Source organism: Lycorma delicatula, chromosome 1 (assembly GCF_047948215.1).
Source record: "Lycorma delicatula isolate Av1 chromosome 1, ASM4794821v1, whole genome shotgun sequence".
Classification (NCBI taxonomy): domain Eukaryota; kingdom Metazoa; phylum Arthropoda; class Insecta; order Hemiptera; family Fulgoridae; genus Lycorma; species Lycorma delicatula.
In genome coordinates this window covers 3,480,518-3,497,839 of record NC_134455.1, presented here as the reverse complement: position 1 = coordinate 3,497,839, position 17,322 = coordinate 3,480,518, and the positions used below count along the sequence as shown (strand labels likewise).

The 17,322-nt window shown below is 34.2% G+C and overlaps 1 protein-coding gene across 4 annotated transcripts in view; it reads right to left on the bottom strand.

The window, feature by feature from the left end:
• The window catches only part of LOC142322468 (acyl-coenzyme A thioesterase 9, mitochondrial-like), a 122,157-nt gene that overhangs the window by 10,643 nt on the left and 94,192 nt on the right, over nucleotides 1–17,322 (bottom strand). For 3 of the 4 annotated variants that reach the window (XM_075361646.1, XM_075361621.1, XM_075361699.1), the window contains exon 9: nucleotides 5,706–5,793. The exons of the other annotated variant lie outside the window; for it this stretch is intronic. In XM_075361646.1, coding sequence (XP_075217761.1) covers nucleotides 5,706–5,793 — 88 coding nt within the window. The remainder of the gene's footprint in view (nucleotides 1–5,705; nucleotides 5,794–17,322) is intronic. 4 annotated transcript variants of the gene reach the window in all.

The following is a 17,322-nucleotide window of genomic DNA, read 5'->3' as shown; positions in this document are numbered from 1 at the left end:
CACGACGGCTATCTTGTAAGGATGGAAATGCAGGTCTGTATGCAGAATTCGTCTTACCGTACTTGTGCTCATTTGAAGCGCTGCTGAATGCCTCTGAATAGAGCGGTGTGGGCTTCTGACAACGGCCTCACTTACTCGTTCGAAGTTCTCCGGAGTGTTAGCGGTTCGTCGGGGACCCGGTGGTTTTTTCTTCAATATTGAACCGCTTGTTCGAAGGTTGTTTACCCGTCGCAATATTGTGTTACGAGAAGGGACGCTTGCATTACGATGGATATTAAACTGACGGCGGAAATCTCGCTGAACAGCAGTTACGGATTCGTCATTTCGCACAATACTATCATACGCGTACAGGCGTTGGTCTAGCGTCCACGGCTCCATCTTAACGACTAAAATGTAAATGCTATAAACAAAGGAAACGTCAGACACCAGCTACGTGCCCCTCTCACCACGAACGCCCGAGTACAACCCACTTCAAAAACATCCGGTTCCCGTGAATGACCCTGTATATATAAATAATATATATACTATAAATACTATATAAAAAAATATATATATACACGAGATGCTACCCAAAAGTTCGGGGAATTTGAATTTCGCACGCGAACCATTGCTAGTACGATCTGCTACCGCTAGATGTGGCTAACAGTAATCTTTGTGAATCAGTGTTCTAACAGCTGTGACGTTGAGAGGCTGCATTATTGACTTTCGTGCGGTTGTGTAACGTTGTGTTCTAATGCTTCGGTGAAGTTCTAAATGTCAGTTTTTAAAGAGCAAAAAACCTGCGTCAAATTTTGCTTCGTGCTTAAAAAACCGGTGCAGAAACCCATCGGATGCTTGTGGAAGCATTTGGTGACAATGCTATGAGTAAAAGTAAAATGTTTTTGTGGTACAAACGATTCAAAGATGGACGAACGACAGTCGATGACGATGAGCGTTCAGGAAGACCATCGACAAGCGCAACACCGGAAAACAACGCGAAAGTGCGAGAGGCTATTGTTGCAGATCGTAGACAAACAATCCACGATGTTTGTGCAATCGTACAAATGTCATATGGGTCCGTGCAACGCATCTTGTCGAGCAATTTGAACATGAGACGCATAACTGCAAAATTCGTAGCGAGACTGTTGAACAGCGACCATAAAAAAATCGCATAGCTGTCTGTAGCGAATTGAAAAATTCAGCAAGAGATGACCCTAACTTCATCACCAACATGAAAACCGGTGATGAGATATGGGTGTACGGGTATGACTCTGAAACTACGCAGCAGTAATCACAGTGGAAGTCACCAAGTTCACCGCGGCCAAAAAAAGCACGCCAAGTTCGCAGCAACGTGAAGTCCATGATTGTTTTTTTCGACATCAAAGGCATTATCCATAAGGAATTTGTTCCTCTTGGTCAAACCGTCAACGGGATGTTCTATTGGGAAGTTTTGAAGCGGTTACATGAAAGCATTAGGCGCAAACGTTCAGATCTGTGAGGGTAACAACACAGGTTCTGCACCATGACACGCGCCGCGCCCGCGCACACATCGCTAGCCGTTCGGAATTTCTTGGCTTCCAAAAAGACGGTAGTGATTCCCCTCCCACTAATCCCCTGACCTTGCCTCGTGCGACTTTTTTCTCTTTCCGAAAATAAAATTTCAATCGAAATGCCGTCATTTTAACACAATTGAAGAGATTCAGGAAGAAACGCAGAACGTGCTTCGAACACTTACACCTGCACACTTGCAGGGATGCATGGAATCATGGGAAAAACGCTGGGATCACTGTATCAATGCTCAAGGGGATTACTTTGAAGGAGACAGTAGAAATTATAAGTTACGGTAAGCTATTTTATTTTTAGGGTAAAATTCCCCGAACTTTTGGGGAGCACCTCGTATATATATCAATATTAATTCTGATTAAATTTACTATATAATCAAACCTAAAATTTTTAATAAATAAAGATGGGTATTGTACAGTTCAACATTTATATAGTATCTTTTATAATAACCTTTATTTAGATTTTGATAAAACAACCTTTGTTTTATCTCCTATTTTATTCTATATCTCTCAGCACACGATTTTGTTTCGGTTACATTTTTGCTATATTGAGAATTCATAACTTTATTCTGGCATACTTAGGTATTATATTATTTAACCTGATTAAATTTTATCAAATGTATAACATTATAAAGTTTAATAGGTAATCTTTAAAAGTAAAAGGACATTTTTGTCTGTCAGGATCCATAATTAATTTAGTACAATAAATTCTTTTTTTTTGTCCGTATCTTCCTCTGTACTAATTAATTCCAAAACTGTCAGTACAATCCACCGACGTAAAGAATCAATAAGAGCTCTTATCTTACTTATCTTATTATTTTTCTTTTCTGTATATCAAAAGCACTTTCAAGAAAATTCCTCATCAGTTGATTAAAATTAAAAATTAGTTACACATTAAAACATTAATAAAACACTAACGTTAACATTATTACATATATGATATAATATATGCAGTCAAATAATTAATTAAAGTAATTAAAAATTTGTAAACTTTAAAAACATTAAAACCTTTTTATTAACATGTTTGTGGCCAGCCACTAAATACAATACTGTACTAATACAACATAAACTTTACCTAATATTGACAAAAACGCTGCTATCTATAGCAGCTTTGATTAGAGCATCATTATCAAACTCTGCAGATTAATTAAGCTGAATTTCTGTCTATATTTAAAAAATTTATTTTTCTAAAATGTTCTGTTTTTTATTATCAGTTTTTTTGTGACATCAATTATTTTCAAATTACTTTCTAAGTTAGAAATGGAATGTTTATTCACTATTAGATAGTCGGAAACATTAGAAAAACCCAATTTATTGAGGTAAATTGAGGAAAAAAAGAAAAGTTTAACTGATGATGAGGGAAAACCTCAAAAGCGCTATTAAAAAATAAGCATGAGGGAAGAAGCATTATTAAATTCTGTATTCTTGGTGGTAAACAGTTTTTATACTTTTGTCTTTGAGGTATTAGTACTGAGGGGAATATGGACAAATACAATAACAAAAGAATTGTAATTGCTAAGTTAATATATATATATATATATATATATATATATATATATATATATATATATATATATATATATATATAGACGAGGGTAAGTCAATCATTATCCTCAATTTAGTTATATTTTTGTTTGTGTTGGTAGTACTGTCATGTTGCGTAGATTGACGCATGTGTGGTTTAATTGTTGTTATGTCTGTACAGGTTTGATGCTGCTAGGTTAGTTCTGTTACCCCCCGGGTTGGTCTAGCGGTGAACGTGTCTTCCCAAATCAGCTGATTTGGAAGTCGAGTGTTCCAGCGTTCAAGTCCTAGTAAAGCCAGCTATTTTTAGACGGACTTGAATACTAGATCATGGATACCGGTGTTCTTTGGCGGTTGGGTTTCAATTAACCACACATCTCAGGTACGGTCGAACTGAGAATGTACAAGACTACACTTCATTCACACTCATACATATCATCCTCATTCATCCTCTGAAGTATTATCTAAACGGTAGTTACCGGAGGCTAAACAGGAAAAAGATGAAAGGTTAGTTCTGTTATCGCTGCCCTGCCGTTAACCATGGCTGCTCTGGTTTCTGTTTGCACCAAAGAAGTGTGACGTTCAGTGATCCATATTTTGTGGTCAGAAGGTGTATCAGGGGTCGACATTCATCGAAGACTTTTGGTACGGGAGCAGTGTGTTGCTGCAACGGAGTGTCTAGGAATGGACTGAAAAATTCAAAAAAGGTCACAAGTGTTACGCACGATGAAGGAGCCAGATGACCGTTTACGGCCACAAATGAGGAAAACTTTGAGCGTGCACGTGACATGGTTTTCTTAGACAGACGAGTAACTATTGTTGAAGTGGCATATTGTCTGCAAATTAGTCATGGTTCTGCCTACGAAATCATTCACAACAGACTTGGATTTCATAAAAAGTCTGTGCAAGATGAGTCCCAAAACAACTCACACAGTTGCATAAACAAATGCACTTGGACATCTGCCAAAAACATTTGGATCGCTATGGTAATGAACTTCTAATGGTAATGATCTTAGACAGAATCATCACTGGTGACGAAACATGGATCCATTATTACAAGCTGGAGAGTAAACAGCAGAGTATGGAGTGGAAACATCCAAACTCACCCTGCAAAAAAAGTTGAGGACCCAACCATCCGCAGGAAAACTAATGCTTACGGTTTTTTGGGACTCATAAGGCCCATTATGAGGAAAGGGACACGACAATAAACAGTGCGCGTTACAGTAAGATGCTTACTGCCAAGCTGAAGCCTGCAATTGGAAGCAAACACTGAGGACTGCCGTCGAAAGGTGTTGTCTTGTTGCACGACAATGCCCGTCCACATACTGCTGCACACACTGCTGAAATGCCCCAGAAACTCAAGTTTGAAGTACTAGCTCATCCTCTGTATAGTCCTGATCTTGCCCCTTCTGACTACCACTTGTTTGGTCCACTCAAAGAGGCATTAAGGAGCCATCGATTTACCTCAGATGAAACAGTGAAAGAAGCAGTGCATTTCTGGCTCACAGCTCAACTGAAAATCTTCTTTTATGAGGGCATCAGGAAGCTTGTCACAAAGGACCAAGTGTGCTGAAATGCAAGGAGACTATGTTGAAAAATGATGTACATGTATGTTTCCTGTTTGAGTTGCAATAAAATTTATAACAACATTGCGGATAATAATTGACTTACCCTCGTGGGTATATATATATATCTTTTACGAGTAACAATCAATCACCATTTAGAACGGTATAGTCAAAGATTTAAAAAAAATAAATTTAATTCAAAATTTTTTTAATTGAAGAGAATAACTAGGTCTGAAGAAAAGTTAATGGAGAACATTGCTAATTCTCATTCTATAGTAAAATATGAAATAATTATAAAGGAGAAATTCAAATAGGGTTAAATAGATATTATAAAAACATATAATGAGGACTAATATTTAAAAAAGATTTTTTTTAGAGAACTGTATAACATATATAAAATACTGAGAGTATCCTCAATATATATTTTTGAAACTGTGTGCAATGTGAGAAAGAATTTTGAATTGTACAGAGTCACAATATTGCTATGGTTACGATACCAGAAAGATGTCATTAGGATAGTTGCTTGTAGACTGATTTTATATCAATCTTCCCCCTGAATATACAGGACCAAGTTAATTTCAAAATTACCACTATTAATAAAGAATTAAGATTTTTTCTAAATTAAAAACCATTAATCTTGGCTCACTGATATGTCATGTCAGTTGCATAGTTGATAGTTTGATTTGGGTCCCTGTTGTTTTCTATTTATATATACTTTCCCTAAATTTAGTTTCTTTTTTAAACAGTTATAATTTATTTTTTTGTATGAAAAGAAGGTAAGTTTTGTTTGATTTTAATAATGAATGTTGTTTAAAAAGTTTCCAATTTTGGTGAATAAATTTACAACAATGTAAAGGTGTAATTAAATATTTCATTGAAATATACACATCAGGATATTATCAAATAGTATTCCATAAAAATTAATATGTTCATCTATACCTTGAGGGCTTAACTTTTTGGGAAACAAAATTAATGCTTATCTTTTACTTTTAAATGTTCAGTTCTCCCCTTTTTACCCATAAATAACAAGTGCAATCTTTTGTTAATAGCTTAATAAAAACAAATAAAATGTTACCTTGCCGCTCATCTGCAAAAGAGAACCAACATCGACAGGATGATGAAAGGTAATTCCACTGGAATAAACCAACTTTGGACGTAGTTTGCTAAACAAAAATATTTATTGATAATATTAATAGACTTTACATCAAGAGCAATAAATATTAGATGAACATTTTGTAAAATTAGGAAGACGCACCCTCTAAAAAATAAGAAACATATGAGTTACACAATCTGTGTTACAATGTTTAATGCGGCACTGATAACTGAATACTACTCTTTGAGTAACTGAAAAACAATTCACACAGATAAACAAAGAGGTTTCAATTAATAAAAGTAATTAATAGGTTCCATAAAATCGCTGTATAAAAAAACAATAAATAAGTATAATATTATTTGGAGTATAATATAATACAAAAGACGAAAAAAACAACTAATAATCACCTTCGTCGACTTTGAAAGGGCCTATGATTGTATACACCGACCATCCATGCTAAACATTCTGAGAAACCTGGGCCTTCACCCTAAACTTGTAAACATGATAAAATCAACTTTAACCAATACATAGTCCAAAGTGAAATTCAGAGGTGAACTCTCTCGACCTTTATCCATAAAAACTGGGTTGAGGCAAGGAGACGGCCTCTCACCTCTCCTTTTTAACTGTGCCCTTGAATTTGTCATGAGAAAATGGTATGAAATAAATCCCAAAAATATAAAAATGGGTACTAAGAAAAACTCCATCACACTAAATTGCCTGGGATTTGCAGATGACCTTGCTCTTTTAGCAAATAATATTCAAGAAGCCAAAACACAGATCATGAGCCTTCAAAACCTAGCACAAAAGATGGGGCTTCATATCTCTTTCGAGAAAACTGAACTAATGGCCATAGATCCTCTGGTAATAGAGCACATTACGGTAAACAATCAGAAAATTAAAATAGTAAAACAGGACAAATAAAATGATTAAATCCCAAAAATTAACTTGGTCAACATATAACAAAAAATGCCTTTTGACTAAAACAAAACTTAAATATTTAAAACTGTAGTTCAGTCAGAAGTCACCTACGGAAGCGAGACCCTTTTCAAAATCACTCAGAAAAACCGAACTGATAAAATTCTGAAAATAGAGAGGAGAATTGTCAGAACGTGTATCAATAAAAAACACCAAAAAGAAGGCCGATGGTGGATTGTGCCAAATGAAGTGGTGTATCGAGAAATAGAGCCTGTTACTGATACTATGCGGAAAAAAAGAATCTCTTTCTTCGGTCATCTCATAAGGACACCGGAAACAAGACTGTCAAGAAATATCATTGAAAAGCTCCGGTTCAAAAAACTAGAAGTAGGATGGATCAAATAAATTAGAGAAGATATGAAAGAATTGGGAATTTCCCTGACCGACCTACAGAATAAAACTGGAAAAATTACACAGCTAAAAGACAAAAACATTAAATTTAAACAAAAGACAGACAAATGACAAAATACAACGAAGAGGGTGTTTACAGATGACGTAAAGAAAGCAAGATCTGATTAGATGAAGAAATACTGGGCAGCTCGGAAGAGTAAAATAACACGCTTTTCTCAGAAAAGATCTAACTAAAATTGACTTAAGTTGTCCCATGTTGGCCATAAAAGCATAATATATATATATATATATAATTTGGAGATATTTACTAAAGGTGTGGGGGCTTTGTAGGTGAGTGTTTGATTTTTTCTCTTTTCCTGGGTGAAAAACGCTTTGGCGTTAACATTTCCTGAACACAATGTATTTGTTTTTAAAAAAAAAATCAAAAAACTAAATGCTAACCCTTTGACTGTGGACCACACAGCAATTGCGTGGTTGTGATGTTGCAATATGGCATGGAGTATGCAAGGTCTGCATGGTCTTTTTTTCTAAAACAATACTTGTGTAAACTTCCATTCGCCTTGCGCAGTTGTATTTTATGCTTCATTTGGAGTTTGATTTGTGTACATTTCATATCGTTCCAGAGTTCAACTATTTTTTACAAGACAGTTGATTTCCAACCATATAACTCTGAGGTTAGTTTTATCATTTTATAAAATTATTTTAAGGTTATTATTTTATAATGTATATATTTTCTTATTGCAGTACCAATTCAGAATTTCTAGCAGATATATATATACGTAAGTTTTATATGACTTAATTTTTTTTTTTATACTGTAAGTACATAAGAACGTACTCACAGTCTACGTGTCTGTACTTAATATTTTAAAAATATGTGTAAATTTACACCGATGGTGCTCAAACAATATTATTTAAAATTCTTCATTTTTAAATTTAATTTTGAGGTATTTATAATAAATTCACTACTATGGAAGGAAGATTTTTGTATTTTATTATAATATTGACAAATAATAATCTTTTAGTATTTTTTATTGTATAAAGTGTAAAGTGTAATATTTTTTAATTATTTTAAAAATATTTTGTAAATAAATAGACCAATAGTAAATTATACTAGTAATCGCAAATAAAAAAAAATTAATAAATTTATTTTAATGAATTTAATTGTCGTATTTTTCATGTTTTATGAACAGCAAAATGTATTCATAAAATATTTCATGCATTACTTGTTATTACCTTATTTTCACAATATATTATTAAAGATGAATTTACGAACATGTGATGTACGGTTATTGCCTACACTACAGGAGTAAAATCACTGTGAGGCAGACCATGTAACAAGTGCGTGGTGAAGGTTTCCTGAATTTTCTGTCTTTATAATTACTTTTGCCAAGAAATCAAGTCAATGCATAAGCAAAAACACTGATTTAACAAGAAAAAGAAAAAAATTCCCACCCTTAGATTGAGAATTTGATTACAAGTCTTGTAGTCAAAGGGTTAAAAATTTACAATTAAAAAAAATTAAAAACAAAAACATCTTTAAAAACAATTAAAATACATCTTAAAATGAAAAAAAAAAAAAATTGTAGTATAATCTAAAATTGAAAAAAAAAACAAAAATATATCATATCTGATTAAGATAATAAAATTACCATCTGCTTTATGGGAAATAGCATAAATAGCTGAAACATAGTAATTCAAATATTTGAATATAAATGGCTGGCCCTAAGGAATCGTAAAACAAAAGAAAACTTCATTTCATTATCCCCAAGAACAGTTTGCATGTTAGCCCCTAGTTTAAATTTCCAACACAATACTGTGTAACAGAAACAATCCGCAAGGATGTAGTGCACTGTTAGTTGGCAGTCTCAGCGAGAACACAGGAGTGCATCTGTTTGCGCCATCAGATATCTACGAGTGAGCCTAGTGTGCCCTATTCGTAAATGGCAGATAATAATCTCCTCTCAACGGTCATTTCTGCATGACGAGTACCACGATGATGCAGTGTTCTTAATTGGGTGAAGTTTATTGTTCATAGTAGCATCTCATTCACTTTCCAGATATCATGATACAAATCAGATATCACCACCTTCTTCAGGAAACAGACAAGATCACCAAAAGCAACGCAATTGGTAAAAGTAGGCTGAAAACAAGCCTCTTTTGTTTCACTATCAGCATGCTCATTGCCTGAAATTTCTATACAGCTGAGAATCCAGCAAAAGCTCAGTGCTGTATTACATCTACTCATTTGCAAAATGACACAATGAATTTTACAGACAACAAGGTGTCTAGAGTACACGTCATTAATCGTCTATAGGGTACTCATGGAACCTGAGCAAACAAGAACATGCTGATATTTTGGGCTAATCATATGTAAGGCCCTTATTAATGGAATATAGTTCAGCAACGAAAATACTAGTAATGTTGGGAAGACCAATCAGTTGCACTACTTCTAATGATCTTGTCTTGTTTCCTGAAGAGTTTAGTTCATGATGTGTGGCAAAGTGAGTGGGATGCTACCATGAACAATAAACTTCACCCGATTAAAAACACTATTTCACCATGGAGCTCCTCATGCAGAAATAACTGTTGAGAGAAGGTTATTATCTGCTATTTATGAATAGGATACAGTAGGCTTTCGTGGATATCGGATGACTGAAACAGAAGCACCATTTGTGCTCGCTGCAACTGCTGTCTGACAGTGCACCACATCCTTGTTGATTGTATCTGTTATGCAGCATTGTGTTTCAAGTTTAAACTAGGGGCTAACATGCAAACTATTCTAAGGGATAGTGAAGCTCATCTTTTGTTTTAGGATTTCTTAAAGCCGTCCGTTTATATATAATATATAAATTACTGTAAAGTGTTCCAAATATTCATGCCATTTGCTGTAATGTGGATTGCGATTTTTTTTGAGATATATAATGTAAGATATCTTTGTGTTATTTCACTTTTAACATGCATAACAGACTTTTTACTTTTAAGATGTATATTTGCACATCGTGTTTTTAGTTTTTTGATTAATTTTTAACTGTCCAGTTTTTGTAAAACAAATATCATACCTAGGTGACGAAAACATGAAAGTGTTTTTCACCCTGAAAAAAAAATCTCATATACAACAGGAAATCTGAAGTATACATCACTAATCACCTGTAAGGCACTCATGGAATCCAAACAAACAAGTACATGTCAAAATGTTGGGCTAATTATAATTAAGGCCTTATTAATAGCAAACAGCTCCACAACGAAAATCCTGGTAATGTTGGGGAGGCCAAACATCTATTTTCTGTTGCCTACCACAAAAGCACACCCAACAGAATTATCATTTTTGGAGCCATCCATATAAACCGTAGCATCCAGAATAAAGCTATTTTATAATATGATAAAATTTATTTCGCAAAAAAACTGGATTTAAGTTCTTTTTATTATACTGACATAGATCATAGCAGTAATTAACAAAAAAGCGCAGCCAAGGTAATAATATGGAGCAACAGTAGGGACTGAAAGTAATTGTACACCTAGAACTGAGAAAAGGTGTTGAGCTCTCATGCCTAGCGAAACAGTAGATCTTGGCTGTTCCTAGAATCGAGCAGGTTGGGAAATACCACATCAAGGTTGGATGCACTTTAATCTGAGTCACACAAGAGCATATCATTTGCTTTCGTCTACTGCAAAGATATGACTCCCCACTATCCAGCAGAAAACTTACCTCCACTTGATAAAAACACATCCGTTGCAAGACACATGAATGAATGATGGACTGCATCTTTAGTGTGGTGGCCTGTGCCAATAAATAAGCTGCACAGCCGTAGTCCAAGCGGGAATGGATCAAAGCTCAGTAGAAGCACATCATGCACATACAATTGGCTCCCAAAGGGATATTAGACAGAACTCTCAGCATGTCTAACATTTTTACACATTTTAACTTTATACTTAAAATATTTGAAGCTCCTTCAAATGTATTACCCATGTTAGTTGTCGGTCAAACCACATACACAGAAATCTAATCTGCATGCATGCTTCAACTGGTTCACCATATAAATATAGTTGAGGGTTAACATGTTCCCTCAACTGGGAAAAGCTAGGGCACTTTGATTTTTCAGGGGAAAATGTGAATCCAGTAGATTTACACCATGATTCTAAGCAGGTTATTGTTTGAAGCAGCCTATCACCTGTAGCTAACAATCAACATGCTACATAAATTGAAAAATTGTCTACAAATAAAGAATACATAATTATAGGTGAGGATCCCATGTATACAAAGACAGCATACAAGGATGAATCAAATTTAAACAGTAATTTTGCTATTCTATGCAGCAAGCAATTTCGAGCTGGATGGCGGAGTGGGGAGTTAATGTTCAGTGTATTAGAGAAGGGGAACCAGCTTGGGTAGCTCCTCCGCTCTGTTTTGTTGTCAGTAAAGTCACGAGTAAGCAAGAGGTTCCATCGTCTGTTGCACAAAGTATAATCATAAAGTTTTTAGCTAATGAAGGTTGAAGGTGTTAAATCTGCGGAAATTTTAACTCATGTAAAGGTACAGTTTGGGGATGCTACACTGTCCCAGAACCAAATGTATACATGAGCCAAACAATTTAAGGCCAAGCGAGAAAGTGTAGAAAATGAAAGTCATGATCAATACCCAAGGTCAAGTTTCACAGCTGACAACATCTGTGCCATTCAAGAGCTTATTGAAGGTGATCGATCACTGGTTCACTGTTGAAGAAATCCCATCAGAAGTGGGTATTAGCTATGAGAATGCTTAATCCATTATCACTGATCATCTTGGCTTTAGAAAAATTAGTGCTCTTTGGGTTCTGACTGAAAATAAAAAAAAAGATCAGGTTGGAGATCTGTGAGAGACTTCTGAATCAGTTTCATCAAGACGGGAATGATTTTTTGAGGCACATCGTCACATGTGATGAGACATGGGTCGATCATTACACTCCACAGTCAAAAGTGGCAAGTAAGAAATGGCAAAGGGAGGTGAGGGCTGTCCAGTGAAGGCCAAAACCAGTGTTGTCAGCTGGAAAAGTTCTTGCAAAGATTTTTCTTGATTCAAGGGGAGTTTTACTCATTGATTTTCTCCAAAATATGGCTTAGTATTGTCAGTTGCTACAGTCAACAAAAGTTGCCTGCAAAAACAAAAGATGAGGTGTGCCCATCAGAGATGTCATCCTTCTCCATGACAACACCGGGCCATACACAGCGATTAAGGAAAAAATGCACCGGGAAACTCTCAACCATCCTCCCTACAGTCCAGATTTGTCCCCCTTTAACTATTTTTCCTTTGCACTGTTGAAAGAATTGCTTGGAGGGGAATGATTCAAGGACAATGAAGACGTTAAGAAGTGCATGTGTAAATTGATGATGACTCATTCTCAAAGTTTTTATGAACAAGGAATATTCAAGCTTCTTAATCATTGCCAAAAGTGAGTAGATCATACAAGAGACTGAATAGAGAAATGAATGTATTAACGGTGTATATTATTAATCAATATATTAATAAAAAAAAATTACTGTTTATATTTGATTCACCCTCGTAAAAAATGAGATATTAGAACAAGTAACTGCATTTGATTATCTCGATTGTCATCTGTCTTTTTTTCAATCAGAAGATGTTGATAATAAGCTGCATAGATTTCAAAAGCCGCTAGGTACCATGCAAAGGCCTCTTGTTGGAAAAGTAAGGAGTGAAACGGTAATTAAATTTTACAAAACTACGGCATTGCCGTATAGTTCTGAGACTTGGACTCTTACTTCACATCAAAGTTGAAGAACTGAATCTATGGAAATGAGATTTTTGCATAGAATGTTGGGTGTTTAATTGAGGATCATATATCAGTAACAGTGCGATACATCATCAACTAGGAGTCGACAGTATTGGAAGCATGATTGCAAGAAGCAGGCACCAGTGGATGAATCATAAAGAAAGGATGGATGGAAACAGGATTCCAAGGATTATGTGGGATTATACAGCGGTTGGTATAAGAAAAATAGGATGGCTGAGGAAGAGATGAAGGAGCAGTTGTAAGTGGTCAAATCTATGGCAATGGATCAGGCTGTATGGCCAACCCATAATGTTCATGATGATGATAACTACACAGAGGCAGAGGTAGTACATTTTTTTGGAATATTTCCCAAAAAATTTTTGCAAAATCACAACCCCATCCCAAAAAATGCTCTAAATAAACTAATGGCTAAGTGGGTACACTGCATCAATAGCACCCCTCTCATCATGAGTGCTAGGGTAGCACTGACATACAGCTGCTGTAGTCGTCTGCTATGTTGTGATGTCACAGGTGAGCAGTAGAATTAAATAGATGAATAATATTTAATGTGTAAAAATGTATTTAAAGTGTCCAGTAGTACTGCCACACCCATTTGAATGAAATACAGTATGTGCATGCACTTACTACAAGGGTAAAAAATGTTAAAATTATTAATCAAAAAAGGGAATTTATTTAAGAAATAAAAAATTAAATATACACAACTATTGTTTGGTAATTTATGTAAATATATTAACTATCAATCATGCAATATTATTAAATTTCTTTTCTTTACAGACTAAAAGACTACTAAAATATATATAATGGATAAAAGAATATTGTTTATACATATCTTAAAATTCTATAACATAATCTAGTATAGAATATTGAGATAAGATATATTTTACCTTAATTTTATAATGACAGTACTTTCATGGGATCTTCATCCTCAGTCTGATTGAATTCATTTAATTAAATTGCACATTAAATAAAGATATTAAAAATATTAAAATGTTAATGTAATGAACATTTAATGATGTGCAAAGTTTATTTTATTAACATAGCATATTTTTAATTTTTTAATATATTTATTTAATGTGCAATTTAATAATTAAATGAATTCAATCATGAGGATGTGGGATCCCAAGAAAGAACTATCATGGTAAAGTAAGGTAAGATATGTCTTATCTCAATATATTGTACTAAGTGGAAATAGAATTTAAAATATAATTTATCAATACAGAGGAATAATATGAATCTTAAAAAGATTAATTTCAGTAAAATACTCTATTTCCACCTAGTACAGATTATTGAGATAAGAAGATAAGACATACCAGGTCTGTTCAGAAAATAACCAAACTTTATTATTTTAATCTTTAATATTAATTTTATAGATTATTGGTTCTTGTCCTTCAAAGTATTCACTTCCATTCCCTACTCACACGCTTTTCCCAGTACTGTTTCCACTTTGCGAAGTAGTTCTGGATAGCTTTATTTGAAATGGTCTTTAAAATCCGTGATGAATTTGCTTTAACTTCATCAATAGTATCAAAACAGTGCTTTTTCATCACTGATTTTAATTTCAGAAATAAGCAAAAATCGCAAGGAACCACATGTGCCAAGTAGGGAGGCTGAGAGAGGACAGTCATCTGATTTTTGGCACAAAACTGACAAATTGACAAAACTGAGTATGCGAGCGCATTGTCATGGTGAAGGAACCATGAATTATCTCGCCAATCTGGTCTCTTTTTGTGGATGTTTTCACATAACCATTGTAAAACACCTTGATAGTACACATTGTTAACTGTTTCACCTTGAGGTAAGAATTAAAAAATGCGCTGTTCCATTAAAATCGAAAAAACCAGAGAGCATAACTCTGACATTGGATCGAGTCTGATGTTCTTTTTTAAGGTGTGGAGATCCTTTGCCAATCCATTGTGATGACTGAACTTTTGTCTTAATGTCGTTGCTGTAAACCCAGCTTTTGTCTCCTGTTATGATCCTCTGCATGAATTTTTCATTGTCATTGACTTCTTCAAAAACTTGCTGACAAACGTCCAATCAATGTTCTTTCTGCTGTTTGGTAATCAAACAAAGAACAAACACTGCTGCAACTTGATGCATGTTCAATTTTTCAGTTAAAATGTCATTGCATGATCCATTTGTGATACTAACCTCTTCAAGTTCTCTGATAGTTAACGGCATTCTGCACTCACCAGATCATTGATTTTCTCAATGTGGGTGTCATCGGCTGAAGTTTCAGTGAAAGTTTTCCCTAGTTTCACACAAAATTTTATGTTGTATCGTTGCTTCTGAAAATCACTAACAATTAAATGTGTTACACTCAAACAACAATAACATGAAAACTAAATGAGATATCAACAATCCAAGAACATGTGGTTACAGAGAAGGTTATGTAGAACATAATGCTGCCTACTGCACATAGCTAAATATCTCTCTATTGGCGTGTAATTAAAGATGTTCAGTTATTTTCTGAACAGACCTCAAATCTTACCTTAATATATACATATATATATATTTCTATATATATATATATATATATATGATCCCATTTTAATAATTACATATTGAAAGTTTTCATTCCTAAACATTTGGATTCACATTTACAAACAGATTTGGATTAATTGTTACACAGAGGTAGGTGCCTAATTCTAATGACCATGCCTCAGCTATCTACACTTCTTCAAAAGCCAAAAATATATTGGGATTTATAGTTTGCCCTATTCCTGTAATAAATTACTTCATACTTTTATACAATTTCCTTAGATTATATGTTTACATTTTTTTTATTTCACAACCTAAAATTCTTCTAAGTTTTAGTTCCTATTTGTTATTAATAAAGAGTTGGTTCAAATATCCACGGATTATAAATAAATACAGTAAAACATGAGTTAACAGAACCTGGATTTAACAGAATCCTGTCTACCATGGAAAATTTTCCTGGTCCTGTGAATTTTACCAAAGATATGATGTTAATTTTCCCTGAAATGGAAACCCAACTGATGGGGAATCAGAAAAAATCTCACTAGTTAACAGAAACGTTTTTTGAAAATAATTTAGAGTACTGTATTGATGCAAAAAAATACATATGCATATTTAATGCTATACATAAAGTAGAGTACTAAATTTTCCCACAATTTAAAACAAAATATGTATACTGTGCAGTATTGTACATACATCTGTACATACAGTATATTGTACTACACAATGTTACAAATTACCCTGCATATACAAAAATAAAAACTAGTCATGTCAAAGTTGTAACTGATAAATTCACATTTAACACTATATAAATGTTTACATTTTCAGTAACTTGTCGCTAATCATAATAGGCAGTGACAGACAGACAGAGGGTGTTAAAACCTTGTACAGGCGACCCTGCACACAGTCACTGTTATTTTGGCTATTTACAATAAACTATCCTTTATGCCTACTGCCCTGTGAACCATAACTTAACACACTCATCATTCCTTATCTCAAGTTACAATTTTTACTTAAATTAATCATGTAATCCCACTACACGTAACTTATCCATGTGTTGTTTTTATTCATTACAAAGTCTTCTTTACTGTGCGTGTGTGTACATGCATTTTTTTCTATTCATTCACTGAATTAATCATTTTAATTTTCTATTTTTACAGATCCATATTACAATTCAGTACCTAAAGTACAGAACTGTACAGTGCAACAAACACGGCATCAAAAAAAAGGAAGAGTTGTACTGAACTTAAATATAAAAATCAAAGTAATTGAAGCCAACTAAAAAGACAAACTTTTAAAAACTTAGTCAAAAAATTTGACATGGGTAAGGCTCAATTTATGAAATTTAACAAAATAAAAATGAGTTAAAAACTGAATGGTTCAAATAAAGGAATATGTGAAAAACTGCCAGTGAAGAAATTAACAAAATTGTTTGGGAGTGGTTTGCAAGTGTGAGGGCAAAGTTACCGATTTCAGGAGTAATTGAACAGCACCAAGCAAAGGAAATTGCAGAGAAATTAGATAGTACCAATTTCAGCAGTTCAAATGATTGGCTGGAAAGTTTTAACAAACGGCATCAAATTGTCTTTAAAGAAGTATGTAGCTAGGCTGGAGATGTGTGTAACAAGACAGTAACTGACTGGAAAACAAAACTTGATACTTTGATTGAAAATTACGAACCTAGAAATATTGCAAACAGGGATGAAACTGGACTTTTTTATCGTGCATTACTGAGTAAGACTCTTTGCTTGAAAGGAGAACGTTGTACAGGAGGGAAGCATTCTAAGAATAGGTCGACAGTTTTTGTTTGCGGTTTTATGACAGGAGAACTGAAAAAACCGCTCATTATTGGAAAGGCTGATAAGCCGAGGTGTTTTAAAAACATTAATAAAGATTATCTTCCTGTAGTATAGAGATCCAACAAAAAATCATGGATGATGTCACAAATTATGGAGGAGTGGTTGCAAGGGTTTAACACAAGAATGAAGCAGCAAAATAGACAATTCTTC